Source organism: Sus scrofa, chromosome 6, assembly GCF_000003025.6.
Source record: "Sus scrofa isolate TJ Tabasco breed Duroc chromosome 6, Sscrofa11.1, whole genome shotgun sequence".
NCBI lineage: Eukaryota > Metazoa > Chordata > Mammalia > Artiodactyla > Suidae > Sus > Sus scrofa.
The window spans coordinates 52568559-52583364 of record NC_010448.4 but is presented as its reverse complement, the minus strand read 5'-3'; the positions used below and the strand labels follow the sequence as shown (position 1 = coordinate 52583364).

The 14806-nt window shown below is 49.9% G+C and overlaps 1 protein-coding gene across 5 annotated transcripts in view; it reads left to right on the top strand.

Annotated features, from left to right (window-relative positions):
- The window catches only part of PRKD2 (protein kinase D2), a 40109-nt gene that overhangs the window by 15810 nt on the left and 9493 nt on the right, over positions 1 to 14806 (top strand). For 4 of the 5 annotated variants that reach the window (XR_002344706.1, XR_002344707.1, XM_021094608.1 and 1 more), the window contains 7 exons: positions 3768 to 3885; positions 4126 to 4203; positions 6103 to 6361; positions 8002 to 8054; positions 8202 to 8274; positions 9044 to 9150; positions 10562 to 10723. Coding sequence is in view for 2 of the 5 variants with exons in the window: in XM_021094608.1 (XP_020950267.1) it covers positions 3768 to 3885; positions 4126 to 4203; positions 6103 to 6361; positions 8002 to 8054; positions 8202 to 8274; positions 9044 to 9150; positions 10562 to 10723 (850 nt within the window). In the remaining 3 variants the exon portion in view is untranslated. Of the gene's footprint in view, positions 1 to 3767; positions 3886 to 4125; positions 4204 to 6102; positions 6362 to 8001; positions 8055 to 8201; positions 8275 to 9043; positions 9151 to 10561; positions 12927 to 14806 lie in introns of all 5 variants that reach the window. The other variant, XR_002344708.1, reaches the window with a different exon arrangement.

Here is a 14806-nt window from a genome sequence, read left to right as displayed (position 1 = left end):
AGACAAGTAATAGGAGTTCCTGTCATGGTGTAGCGGAATCGAATCTGACTAGGAACCATGAGGTTGCGGGTTCGATCCCTGGCCTCACTCAGTGGATTAAGGATCTGGCACTGCCTCGAGCTATGGTGTAGGTCGCAGACACAGCTCAGATCCTGCATTGCTGTGGCTGTGGTGTAGATCAGCAGCTGTAGCTCCCATTCGACCCCTAGCCTGGGAACCTCCACATGTCGCAGGTGCAGCCCTAAAAAGCAACAACAACAACAACAAAAAAACTACTAAAAAAAATAATAATAAAGACAGGTCCTTTCTCCTTTTGCTGCGTCAGTCTTCCCATCTGGAAAATGGGGAAAGGAGAATAGCCCCAACCAGCTAACACGTAGAGGCTTTCTTCTGGCGGGGAAGCTCTGAAAAATAATAGTAACTTTTACTTAATTACACATTTTAAGTGAGAAAGGGAATTCATATTCAACTCCACTAGAATGTGAGTTCAAGTGCTTGATGACAAGGATATTTGTCTGTCTTCCAAGTGCCCAGGAAAGGCCTGGCTTCCTCTCTGGGGATGCCTGTTGATGGAGGAGGTAGGAAGGCAGCAGGGCTGAAAGCTCAGGGTGCTGGAGGCCAAGGGAGCTGGGCTAGATCCTGGCTCCATCCCTGAAACTGCTGGTCACTTGTCCGTGTGCCTTAGATTCCTCCTGGGGAATGAGGACGTGCCTTAGAGAGTGACTGTGCAGATTCCATTAGATCATGCAGGTAAAGTGCCTGCCAGGCTCTAAGGGCTCAGAAAATGGAAAAGGAGTTCTCCCAAGTATTTGAATCTTGAATCCCCAAAGCGGGGAGAGTAAGAGATGATCCGTTCCGAATTATGAGAAGAAAATAATTGAATTTCTGGAGTGCCCTGGTAGCTTAGCAACTAAGGATCCAGCATTGTCACTGCTGTGGCTTGGGTCACTGCTGTGGTATGGGTTGGATCCCTGGTCCAGGAACTGCAGCCTGCCATGGTGCAGCCAGAAAAAGAAAAGAAAAAGATTGAATTTCCATTTCTCGACTTTTCATCACATCCTTTGAAGGTTTTCACTTTTTTCCTTATGTCTTAGGAAAAAAATATTTATTTTTATTTATTTATTTTAAAAAACTGGAGGGGGGTTTCCCATTGTGGTGCAGTGAGTGAAGAGCCTGACATTGTCTCCATCAGGATGCCGGTTTGATCTCTGGTCTTCTTGTCCAGTGGATTAGGGATCTGGAGTTGCTGCAAACACCAGCATGGGTTGCAGATGTGTCTCGGATCCAGCGCTGCCATGAGCTGTGGTGTAGGTCGCAGATGAGGCTAGGATCTGGCATTGCTGTGGCTGTGGTGTAGGCCAGCAGCTACAGCTCCAGTTTGAGCCCTAGCCCAGGAACTTCCATATGCCACAGGTGCAGCCACAAAAAGAAAAGAAAGAATTTCTTTTGGCCACACCTGAGGCATTCAGGAGTTCCCAGGCCAGGGAGTGAACCCAAGCCACAGCACTGGATTCTTAACCACTAGGCCACCATAGAACTCCAGGAAAAAAAAAATTTTAATTGAAGTATACTTGTTTACAATGTTGTGTTTGTTTTAGGTGTACAGCAAAGTGATTCAGTCATATATATATATATATATATATATATATTCTTTTTCAGAGTCCGTTACAGGTTATTATAAGATATTGAACACATTTCCCTATGCTTAGAGTAGGTCCTTGTTTTATATACAATTTTTATATATAATAGTGTGTATATGTTAATCCCAAATTCCTAATTTATCCCTCCCCCAGAAAAATATTAATACCGTAGTGTTAATACACTGTATGAATACAGTAAATGCATATATAAATAAATAGACATGCGTGGAAGGGAACCTGTGGAATTCAACAACCACTGATGTAAACATTTGTTCTTGAACTAAATCCTTCCCATAAGGACTGTTAGGGTCATTATCCCCATTTCCAGGTTAGAAGACTGAGGCTCAGGGGCTTCAGCCAGTAATCAATAAGGGAAAGGAGCTGAGACTTCACCCCAAAGGGCCAAGGAAAAGTAAACATGGGGAGGAAATTTGTCACTTCCTCGGAGCATCAGTCAATACTTAATGAGCACCTACTGGGTTCTAGACTCCAGGTGCACAGCTGTGAATAAACCAGGTAAAACTCTGACCTCACAGAGCAGACACTGCAGCTGGGGAGACAGCTAATAAACGCAGGCATCCATAGCATCAGATAGTGATAACTCCTATCAGAAATGACATTTAAGCAGTTCCTGCTGTGCTGCAGGGGGTTAACAATCCAACTGCAGCAGCTCAGGTCACTGCAGAGGCACGGGTTCGATCCCTGCCAGGCACAGTGGGTTAAAGGATCCATCGTTGCCTCGGCTGTGACTTGGATTCAGCCCCTGCCCCCAGGATCTTCCATGTGCTGCCATGAAATTGTTTAAAAGTAAATAAAAAATAAACATTTTAGAAGAAATGGGAGGGGATAGAAAATGGGGAGATACTTTCTTATTTAGGGTCATTGAAGGAGCCCTCTCTGAGGAGGCGAGGGAAGGAGCCGTGTGGAGGGTATCTGGGGGAAGTGCCTGCCAAGCAGAAGGAACAGCAAGTGCTAAGGCCCTGAGGTAGAAGCAAAGATGTGCAGGAATAGCAAGGAAGCTGATGTGTGTGGCTGATGCAGGGGAGGAGCGGAAGAGAAGGGAGGTGAGGCCAGAGGAGGGATGGTGGTACAGGTCACAGCGGTCACCAAGAGTTTCTTACTAGTGCTACCCGGCCCTCACTGCCTGGGAGCCTCAGATTCTCTCTCCCAGATCTTTCCTGGGAGTGGTTAGTAACAGAATCATAGGCTATCAGAATTGAGGGACTTGGAGGGGAGATCTGGGGAGAGGCAGCCCCTTTCACAGATGAAGACACTGAGTCTCAGATGAAGAGAAGTGGCCAAGGCCACCCAAGTCCAGGTCTAGCACAGAGATCAAGAAGTTCTTGGTTCTGGAGTTCCCATCATGGCGCAGTGGTTAACGAATCCGACTAGGAACCGTGAGGTTGCGGGTTCGATCCCTGGCCTTGCTCAGGGGGTTGATGATCCGGCGTTGCCGTGAGCTGTGGTGTATGTTGCAGACACGGCTCGGATCCCATGCTGCTGTGCCCCTGGCATAGGCCGGCGGCTACAGCTCCGATTAGATCCTTAGCCTGGGAATCTCCATATGCCACGGGAAGCAGCCCTAGAAAAGGCAAAAAGAAAAAATAAATAAATAAATAAGAAGTTCTTGGTTCTGGAGTTGGGCAACTCACCTAATTTCTCTCAGCCTTCATTTCCTCCCTGAAATAATAGATCGCTCACACATGAAGGAAATGAGGCACAGAGAGGTTAAGTTACTTGCCCAGTGTCACACAGCTAGCTCCACAATCAGTGGGGTCAATACTAATTAGCACTTATTGGAGGCACACTGTGTGCCAGGCACTGTGCTAAGCTCCTAAGAAAGGCTTCACCCCTCACAGCAACCTCTTTGGGTGGAGAAACAGACAGGAAGAGAGCAGTTAGGTAACTTGCCAGGCAGCCGGACCTCAGAACCCAGCCTCTTAAGGTGGTCCTCTCAAGATCCTTGCAAGAGTCCCCTTCCTCACAGGGGAAAAAATGTGTGGCAACCCACCCCTACCCCATCCCGGCTGCCCAGAGATGCCCCAGCCCCTGGCTTCACACACTATGGCCCCAGGAGCCATGTTTTCTGCGTGTAACCTCTTATCCCCTCCTCTCACCCATCCTCAGTTCCCTGGGGTACATCCCCCTAATGAGAGTGGTGCAGTCAGTGCGACACACGACACGGAAATCGAGCACGACACTGCGTGAGGGTTGGGTGGTTCATTACAGCAACAAGGACACACTGGTGAGTTGGTGGGGTGTGGCCAGTGGGGGCGGGGGTGGGGTTGTTTGTGGTTGGGAGTGGGCGGGGTCATGCCGGAAGTAGCGCTAGAATTAGAGGGGCGGGCTTGGGGCTAAAGGGGCGGGGCAGGATTTAGGGGTGGGCGGGGCTAAGACAGTCTGGGGCGGGGTTTGGCTGGAATTAGAGCAGGAGCCAAAGCAGCATGGGCAGCAGACCACCTCACTCAAGCACCTCTCCCAACAGAGGAAGCGGCACTATTGGCGCCTGGACTGCAAGTGCATCACGCTTTTCCAGAACAACACAACCAACAGATACTACAAGGTGGGCCTTCTGGCTCCCAGATCCCCCAGGCCTCCCCTCTTTGTCCACTGTCTTCTCCCCTCCTCTCCCAGTTGCTTCAGCCAAACACCTGCGAATCACCCCCTCTGCCCACCTACGGCTTGCCTGCTTCCATGCCATCAGCAGGTGCCACTCACCTGGATGCCCTGCCCTGTATTTGATCCCCGCTCCATCACTTTCCAGCTGGGGGACACAGGAAAGTGACCTCACCTTTCTGCACCCGGAGTCTTTCACTTGTAAAAAGCCTCAAGAATAGCCAGGCCTGTTGCCAGAATTAAAAGAGATAATCTACCCGAGGCAATTAGTTTAGGGGCAAGTGTATGCTACCTGGTGAACTCTCAGTAATTGTGTGTAAGCACTATTACTTTATAATTGATTTATTGAATTTTTTCTTTGTATTCATCAGCGCCTCCCACAGCCAGCGCTGTGTTCTGGCCAGTCTCATCATGGGCCCTTGCTCTGCCCTTGCCCTCATAGTCTTTCACAGCAGCCAGAGGAGTTGATTAAAATCGTCAGAGCCATTCTCCTGGTAGCCTAGTGGTTAAGGATCTGTTGTGACTGTAGCTCAGTGATGTGGGTTCAGTCCCTGGCCTGCGAACTTCTACCTGCCGCAGGTATGGCAAAAAAAAAAAAAAAAAAAAAATCAGCACAACCTTCCAATGGCTCCCACTGTCCTTAGAATAAAACCCAGACAAGGAGTTCCCTGGTGGCTCGGCATGTTAAGGACTCAGTGTTGTCACTGCTGTGGCTTGGGTTTAATCCCTGGCCCGGGAACTTATACCTGCCTCAGGCATGGTGAAAAAAAAAAAAAAAAATCCAGAGCCTCGCCATTTACCTTGAGAGCAATTTCCTTACACTTCCCAGGGCTGCTTGCTTCTCATCCTGCCTGTCGTCCTCCAGCCATGCTGTCTAAAATACAATCCCCACCACAACGTCTTTGTCTCCTGGTTTTATTGACTACATGAGTCAGTCTCTCTCATTCTTTCCTTTGTGTCTTCCTCCCTTCCTTCGTCTTTCAACAGTTTTCAAAGCACACTCATTTCCCTCCCCATAGACCTGCACCTTCTCCCTAGGGCCCCCTCTGTCCCCTTTCTGGTCTCCTATGTCCTATCCTGTCCCAACCATCTTTCACACACAGCCAGTTTGGAGCTCCCCACCTTGCTCTAAACCCTTCCATGGCTCCCCAGGGCCCAGGAGACAAAGCCCAGGCTCTTCCCTGTGGCTCATGAGGCCTTACATGGCCTGGGCGTAGTCTGATTAACTTCATTTATTCATCAAACATGGCACACAGGAGTTCCCATTGTGGCTCAGCAGTAACAAACTCGACTAGTATCCATAAGGATGTGGGTTTGATCCCTGGCCTCACTCAGTGTGTTAAGGATCTGGCGTTGCCATGAGCTGTGGTGTAGGTTGCAGACTCGGCTTGGATCCCATGTTGCTGTGGCTGTGGCGTAGACCAGCAGCTGCAGCTCTGATTTGACCCCTAGCCTGGGAATTTCCATATGCTGCAGGTGCAGCCCTAAAAAGGAAAAAACAAAACAAACAAACAAACGAAAAAAAAAACCAAAAAAAAAGGAAAGAAAAAGAGAAAGAAAGAAGCCAGGCCCCATCCATGTAATGGGGATATGGTCTGTCCCTTGAACCCAAGCCCTTTCTACCTCAGGGCCTTTGCACATGCTTCCCCCATCAATTCCATTCTCCCACCAGCTGGCCTTTTCTTACCTTTCCCACCTCTGCTTCCATGTAACTTCTGCCAGGCAGCCTTTCTTGACCACCCCATGCAAACTAAGTCCTTCCACATTCTGTGCACTGATCTGAGTAAGTGCGGAGCCTCTGGCTCTGCCTGGAGCCCTCACCTGTACTGGCTCTGTGTCCTGCCAGGAAATTCCACTGTCTGAAATCCTCACCGTGGAGCCTGCCCAGAACTTCAGCCTTGTGCCACCAGGCACCAATCCACACTGCTTCGAGATTGTCACTGCCAACGCCACCTACTTTGTGGGCGAAACCCCTGGTGGGGCCCCAGGAGGGCCCAGCGGGCAGGGGGCTGAGGCCGCCCGGGGTTGGGAAACGGCCATCCGCCAGGCCCTGATGCCCGTCATCCTCCAGGATGCACCCAGCGCCCCAGGCCATGCGCCCCACAGTGAGTCCCCCACCCCAGGTGCCGGGGAGGTTGGATCTCAGGGGGCTTGGGTGGGGCCCTGGGGAAGGGAAGAGTCAGGGAGAAGGTAGGGAATGGCAGAGTGGAGACTGGCTTCTGGACTCAGCAGGCCTGAGTCCAAACCATTAAGCCCCAGACCTCCTGTGTGGCCTTGGGCATGTCACTTCCCCTCTCTGAGTCTTTTTAATTCATGGAGCTTGCAGTCCAGGAAAGGAGGCAGATCTGTCCCCAGACAGTGATGACTCGCAGTGGGCAGGGCTGGGACAGGGGAGACAGAGGACTGTGGGAGCTCAGAACGGGGTGCCTAATGCAGGCTGGGTATCCAGGAGGGCTCCCTGGAGGAGGCAACATCTGAACTGAGACTTGAAGTTAAGAAGGGGTGAGACAGTGGGAAGCAAATGGCTGTTCCTTTCAGGCAGAGGCAAAGGATGATCAGAAAGTCCCAGTTTCCCGCCTTATGGAGCTCATAGTCCAGGGCACGTGACACATTCAGCAGATCATCCTGGGTGAATGACAAGTGGGGCATAGAGCCCATGCTAGAGGAACCTGACATGGCCCCAGGAGTGACATTTGAGCTAAGACTGAGAGGAGAAGAAGATTTAGCCAAGTCCAGAATGAGGGGAAAAGCATGCCTGGCAGAGAGAACCACAAGTGCAAAAGATAGGAGAGAACTTGCTGTATCTGGGACCCGGTAAGGGGCCCAGCATGTCAGGAATATGAGTAGCTCAGGAGAGGGTGATGTCAAAGAGGCAGAGAAACCAGGCTCTGCCTGATTGGCCATTTAGAGGGCTTGGGCTTCTTCCTGAGGGCCCTGGGGAGCCATGGCAGAGTTTTGAGCAGGGGAAGGACAAGACCAGGTTTGTGCTTTGGCAGGATCCCTCTGGCTTCCCCGTGGAGGGTAAATAGGAGAGAGTGGAATGGGGAGACCAGGGAGGAGGCTGAGCGGGAGGACCAGATGTTCCTCAGCAAGGGGACAGATGTTCACATGACAGGAGGATCAAGACTTTGGAAACGTCTGGCCCTGCCAGGGGTGGTCATGGGGCAAATGAAGGGGAAGATGCCAGAGTCAGCTGGGAGTTTCCCAGAGCCTCAGTTTCCTCCTCTGTAAAATGAGATCATCATACTTCCCTTGGTGCCGAGATTGCGGAGCGGAATGTTCCATGAATTCTCAATCATGACATCACTTTTCTCTTTTTTAAGATTTTTGGCCACCCTGCAGCTTATGGAGTTCCCAAGGCAGGGATCAGATCCTAGCTGCAGTTGCGACCTCTGCCGCAGTTGTGGCAACGACAGATCCTTTAACCCACTGTCCTGGGCTGGGGATTGAACCTGTATCCTGTCACTGCAGAGACACTGTGATCCCTTTGTGCCACAGCAGGAACTCCACGTTATCACTTTTTGAGCCCTCTCAACACATCTCATTTCCTCCTCTCGCTGGCCTTAGGAAGAAGGTCTTTGCATTGTTCCCATTGTCCCAGATGAGGAAACTGAGGTTCTTAGCGGACGCGTGAATCATTCAGTAGCCTGAAGTTGCACATTGGTCTGGCTGCAGAGGGTGGCATTAGGGGTGAACACGATCTTGAGCCTGGGGTCCCCTCACCTCTGCCTCCCTTTCTCTACAGGACAAGCTTCTCTGAGCATCTCAGTGTCTAACAGCCAGATCCAAGAGAATGTGGTGAGACCCCACCCACACCCGTGGCCCGCCCTTTGCCCCTCCTCCCTCTCCCAAATAGACTCTGAGCTCCCCTGCCCTCCCCAGTCTCCTTGACCCCTCCCATCTCAGGTGCACCCCCAACCCTCCCTGTCCCCCCCACCCCCGCAGGACATTGCCACTGTCTACCAGATCTTCCCCGATGAGGTGCTGGGCTCAGGCCAGTTCGGAGTGGTCTATGGCGGTAAGGATGCTTCAAAAGGGGGATCTTGGGGGAGTTCCCATCGTGGCGCAGCAGAAGTGAATTTGATTAGGAACCATGAGGTTGCGGGTTCGACCCCTGGCCTCATTCAGTGGGTTAAGGATCCAGCATTGCTGTGAGCCATGGTGTAGGTCGCAGACGCGGCTCAGATCTGATGTGGCTGTGGCTGTGGTGTAGGCCGGCAGCTGTAGTTCCGATTCTACCCCTAGCCTGGGAATCTCCATATGCCGTGGGTGCGGCCCTAAAAGGACAAAAAAAGCGGAGGAGGGGCCTTGGGGGTTTCTGGGCTCCAGACCTTCTCTTCTGATTGGCCACATGCTCGCCTCCTTTTCTGATTGATTACAACGCTAGATCCTGGGGGCAGATGGTCGCAGGCTCACCTTTTCTCACTGGGAAAGGCCGATCAATTTCTCCCGGTATTAATACGGAGGGTAAATTCTGCACTGATTGGCCACAGAGCTAGATGCTAGATTCTGACTGGTTACAAATCTAGTTTCCCATGTTATAGGTTCCCTTCCTCAGAGCTCTGTCTTTACCTTCTTTCCTTCCACTTATATTCCCAGGCCCCACCCCCCACCCCTCACATCTATCCTGCCGGCCCCCCCCCCCACCGCCACCAAGCCTCCTTGCTGGCCCTTCATCCACCTCTGTCCAAACTCTGGCTGTGTCTCTGTGGTGGGGGGTTCTTCCTGCCGGCACTGCAAGGTCCTGTTCCCCTCATTTAGACTCCCTCCCACTGTTCCCTGCCCAGGAAAGCACCGGAAGACGGGCCGGGACGTGGCGGTAAAAGTCATTGACAAACTGCGTTTCCCCACCAAGCAGGAGAGCCAGCTCCGGAATGAAGTGGCCATTCTGCAGGTGACCCCTGGGGTCTGGGGCCCAGCTCTGCCCAGGAAGGGGCTTCCCTTCCTGCTTCCTCCTTTGCCTCCTTCCCATGTCCTCCAGTCTGGGGGTTTTCAGGGAAGACTTCCCAGAGGAGGCAATATGCATGTTGAGACTGAAGGGGTGGGGGTGTTTGGAGCAGAGGGACCAGCCTATGCAAAGTCCAGAGGTGAGCGGGAACACAAAGGCTTCAGGAACTTGAAGGAGTTCAAGGCTACTACACGGTTTCTGTGTAGGAAGGTGGTAGGCAGTGAGGCTAGGGAGATGGGGGGGCTCACACCCTGTGCGTTTTCTCCTGAGGGTCTTGGGGATTTTGAACAAGTGTCCATGGAGGGATTTTGAACAAGGAGGGGGCAGGGTCACATATGCATTTTTTTTTTTTTTTTTTGGTCTTTTTCCTATTTCTTGGTCTTGGGCCGCTCCCGCGGCATATGGAGATTCCCAGGCTAGGGGTCCAGTCGGAGCTGTAGCCACCAGCCTACGCCAGAGCCACAGCAACGCAGGATCCGAGCCGTGTCTGCAACCTACACCACAGCTCACGGCAATGCTGGATCCTTAACCCACTGAGCAAGGGCAGGGATCGAACCCGCAACCTCATGGTTCCTAGTCGGATTCGTTAACCACTGCGCCACGACGGGAACTCCTCACATATGCATTTTAGAGAGATGCCTCTGGCTGCTGTTGGAAGGTAGGTGGAAAGGGGGTGGACTGGAGCGTGGAGCCCAGGGAGGAGGCTGGGTGAGAAACTTAGTGAGAGAGGTGGGGTTCCTCCAGGCAACCCCATTTGGGGGAAGAGGAAGGAGGGCCTGGATTTAAAAGATACAGATGTACAAAGCTCCTTCCCATTTCTCCACGCTTTCTCTCACTCCTGAGACCCTGGGCCTTTGCCAGAATTTCATTATGGAAAGATCCTTCCTGGAGTTCCCAGCTGGTTAAGAATCCAATATAGTGTCTCTGAGGATGCAGATTCTATCCCTGGCCTTGCTCGGTGGGTTAAGGATCCTGTGTTGCCGTGAGCTGTGGTGTAGGTTGCAGAGGCGGCTCAGATCCTGCATTGCTGTGGCTGTGATGTAGGCCTGCAGCTGCATCCCTAGCCTGGGAACTTCCATATGCCACGAGTGCAGCCTCCACTCCCCCCCAAAAGAGAAGGGAAAAAATCCTTCTGGACACCTTGTGGTGCAGGAGGCTGGAGGGTGGTTCTGCCTGCGTCTGTGGAAGCCCCTTCCCCTCCTCCAATGCTACCTACCCCCAGGGGAGGAACCGACCCTTGGGGACGTCCTTCTTGTTTGTCCTCCACTTGTTCCCACGGCTTGCCCTCTGGGGTCCCAAGTTCCTAGTCAGCCTGCGTTCTGACCCCCCCACCCCGCCCCCACTCAACCCACCCCAGAGTCTGCGGCACCCGGGGATCGTCAACCTGGAGTGTATGTTCGAGACGCCGGAGAAGGTGTTTGTGGTGATGGAGAAGCTGCACGGGGACATGTTGGAGATGATCCTTTCCAGCGAGAAGGGCCGGTTGCCCGAGCGCCTCACCAAGTTCCTCATCACCCAGGTGCGCCCGCCCCGCCCCCTGCCCCGCCCCGCCCACTGCTCCATTCCCCGCCCACTTCAGCTTCCCCGCCCAGGCTCCCACCTGCCCTGCAAGAGGCCCCGGATGGAAGGCAAACGACCCAGAGTGGGAGTCATAATAGTGGATGATAGGAAATGTAATAATAGGGTAATAATAAAAGCAGTCATAGAAAAAAATTAGAATGATAATTTTTAAATAGAGTAATAATGGAACAATTAATAGAGTAATAATAATAGATGAATAACAATAGAAACATCCCGGAATAATAAGCAAAAAAATAATAAAGTGATAACTATTATTATTATTAAAAAATAAACGCTTATTTTATATATATTTTTTACTTTATATAATGAGTCAGGCTCCCTAGGCCTGGCTTTATTCATGCAGAAAAAATGGAAGAGGAGAAAGGCCTTTCTCTGGGGAGCTCATTCATTCATTTATTTATTAGATTGCTCAATAAGCACTGCCTGAGCCCCTGCTCTGTGCCCGGCCCCATGCAGTGTGAGGACACAGCAGTGACCAAGACAGCCTGGCTCTGGACAGTGATCACTGAGAGTGGGTTGCTGATAATGATGAAGATAAATAATATGGTCCCTGACTTTGCTGAGCACTTAGTGTATGCCAGGTCCTATTTTGGTTCATTTAATCTTCATAGCAACCGATGTGGTAGTAGCACAATTACTCCCGTTGTCCTGAGGCTCAGAGACTTTAAGTAACTGACCCAGGGTCACACAGCTGATGCGATTTGAATCTAGAAGCTGTGCTTTTAACTAGTAACGTCAAACTAATTTGTGTTATCCGTGTGTGTGTGTGTGTGTGCATGCACTTTAGTTGGTTTCGCATCACAAGTCACACTATGTTGTTCTGCTTCTTACTTTCCTCACTTTAATAGGGCTTCTGGAAGACTGTTCTATTTTAGTACATAGTTAGCAGAACTGCCTCTTTTTCTTAATTGCACCCCATGATGAATATCACCAAATTCCCCAGGTGCTGAGTATGTAGATTGGTTTCACTATTCCATTCCTACAAAAAACATCCTGTGAACATTCATCCACAAACATCAGCGGGCTCTGGTGGGAGAATTTCAGTAGAACATGTTTCAAATAGTAGACTCCTGAGTCCAGGGAAATGCGCTTTAAATTTTTAAAAAGGACGTTACCCAGTTGCTGTCTAAAGCCTCTTTCAATCTTTGTTTTCACCAACAGAGTTTGAGGTTGTCTGTTTTCTCACTCCCTACCAACTCTGGGTAATATTATCATCAGTCTTAAAGGTGGTAAGATAATACTTCATGTGGCTTCCTTTGTTGGTTTAAAAATTACGGGTGAGGTTGAGCATATTTCACATATTTATTGGACTGTGCTTTATATACTCTTTGTCCATTTTTCAGCTGGATAATTCTTTTTTTTTCTTTTTTTTTTCTTTTTGCCATTTCTCAAGCCGCTCCCACGGCATATGGAGGTTCCCAGGCTAATCGGAGCTGTAGCCACCGGCCTACGCCAGAGCCACAGCAACGTGGCAGGATCCAAGCCACGTCTGCAACCCACACCACAGCTCACGGCAACACCGGATCCTTAACCCACTGAGCAAGGCCAGGGATTAAACCTGCAACCTTATGGTTCCTAGTCAGATTTGTTAACCACTGAGCCACAACGGGAACTCCTCAGTTGGATAATTCTTATTGAATTGTAAGAGCTCTTTGTTTATGAAGGACACTGGCTCCTCATTGCTTGTATTGTTCCCGGCTTTTATCCCAGTATTTGTTTTCCTCTTCATTTTCTTCAGGGCGTTTTCTGGGTTCCATAGCCTTCCTAGGAAGAGCTTTCTACCTGACTGGTACCACACCTGATTCTGGGACATGTACTCTGTTGGTTATGAAGTCCCCTGTGCTGGCTTCCTTCTTCCAGGCCCAGCACCTTGGCTCTCCCAAGCCTTTGTCAGGGTGGTGTGCGGGTGGGGACAGAAACCCACTGAGGCAGGCTCATCCAGACTTCAGATGGGGAAAGAAAACCAAGGTGGTTTCTCTTTCTTTCTGGTCTTTTCTCTCTTCCTCTCTTTTTGCACGTGCTCTTCTCTCTCTCTTTCTCTCTGCAGATTTCTGCTTTCTGCCTCTTGCCTGCCCCACTCCAAGTCCTGTGCTAAACCCTTTACCTCATGAATTTGCCTAGGCCTCACAACCACCTTTGAGGTAGGTATCACTGTAACTCCCATCTTACAGTTGCGGAAGCTGAGGTGGAGGGAGGCTCCTGGGTCTCACCCAAGGTCACACACCTAAGCAGTGATCTAGCTGAGGTGTGAACCTTAGTCTTTCTAGCTTCCAATCCTCCCTCTTTGTTCACCATATTTACTGGGAAAAAAAAATCAATAAACTGAAGATCTGGAGTTCCTGCCGTGGTGCCACAGAATCGGTGGTGTCTTGGGAGCACAGGGATGCAGGTTCAATCCCCACCTGGGCCCAGTGGGTTAAGGGTCCATTGTTGCCACAGCTGTGGCTTAGGTCACAACTGTGGCTTGGATCTGATCCCTGGCCCGGAAACTCCATATGTTGCAAGGCAGCCAAAGAAAAGAAAATCCCAAAGATCTGTAGAAGAGAATGTCCACATACATCTTTGGATCTCAGTCTCCTTGTCTGTAGAATGAGGAAGTTTGACCCCAGCAGTAGCTTTGAAGTAGCATTTCTGGGAGTTCCCATTGTGGCTCAGCAATAATGAACCCAACTAGTGTCCCTCAGGTTGCAGGTTTGATCCCTGGCCTTGCACAATGGGTTAGGAATCTGGTGTTGCCATGAGCTGTGGTGTAGGTTGAAGAAGTGGCTCGGATCTGGCATTGCTGTGGTGTAGACCAGCAGCTGAAGCTTCAGTTTGACCCCTAGCCTGGGAACCTCCATATGCTGTGGGTGCAGCCCTAAATTTTAAAAAAGTGGCATTTCCATACTCAAAAGTCATCCGGCATGCACAAGGAATTATATTCAATATCCTTTGATAAACCATAATGGAAAAGAATATATATTCAGTTATATAATATATAACCGAATCCCTCTGTGGTACATCAGAAATTGACACAACATTGTAAATCACCTACACTTCAATAAAATAACTACATACTTATTTATTTATTTATTTATTTTTGGCCATGCCAGAGGCATGCAGAAGTTCCAGGGCCAGGGATCAAACCTGAGTGACAACAGTTGACAACGCTGGACCTTAACCTCTAGGCCACCAAGGGACTCCACAATAAAAAAAAAATTTTTTTAAATCATCCAGCAAAAATAATGTGTATAGATATTTCAATTCTAAGACATAGATTACAACTTCATGCTTCATGAAGAATTTGTACTTCCAGTGAATTTGTTTGGGGTTTTTTGTTTGTCTTTTTTAGGGTCGCACCTGCAGCATATGGAGGTTCCCAGGCTAGGGTCTAATTGGAGCTACAGCTGCTGGCCTAAGCCACAGCCACAGCAAGGTGCAATCCGAGCCAAATCTGCGACCTACACCATAGCTCACAGCAATACCAGATCCTTAACCCACTGTGCGAGGCCATGGATCGAACCCAAAACCTCATGGTTCCTAATTGGATTTGTTTGCACTGCGCCACAACAGGAATTCCAATGGCTCAGATATAATCCCTGGCCTGGGAACTTGCATATCCTGCAGTCCAGCCGAAAAAGTGAAAAAAAAACCCAAAACAACAACAATAATAACAGCTTACATGGGGTGCTTGCTGTGTGCCAGACACTGCCTTGAGCACTTTCTATGCTTCAACTCATTTAAAGCTCACAGCAACCCACGAAGATGGCTACTGTTATTACCCCCATTTTACGTGAGAAAACAGATCCAGAGAGGTAAAGTGATGCCCAAGACAATAGGGTAGTAAGTGTGGAACCAGGTTTACTACCTCGGTAGACTGACTCTTGAATCCCTCCCACCTCTTAAGGGTGTTAATGTTTGATTTATGACACACTGGTATTGTTTGTATTGTTTCATATTTCGGGTTATCAGTGGGTGAAAAAAAAATTTTTTTTAATGGAATCGCGTAATACCTCCTTGAAAGTACAGCTTTATTCATAGC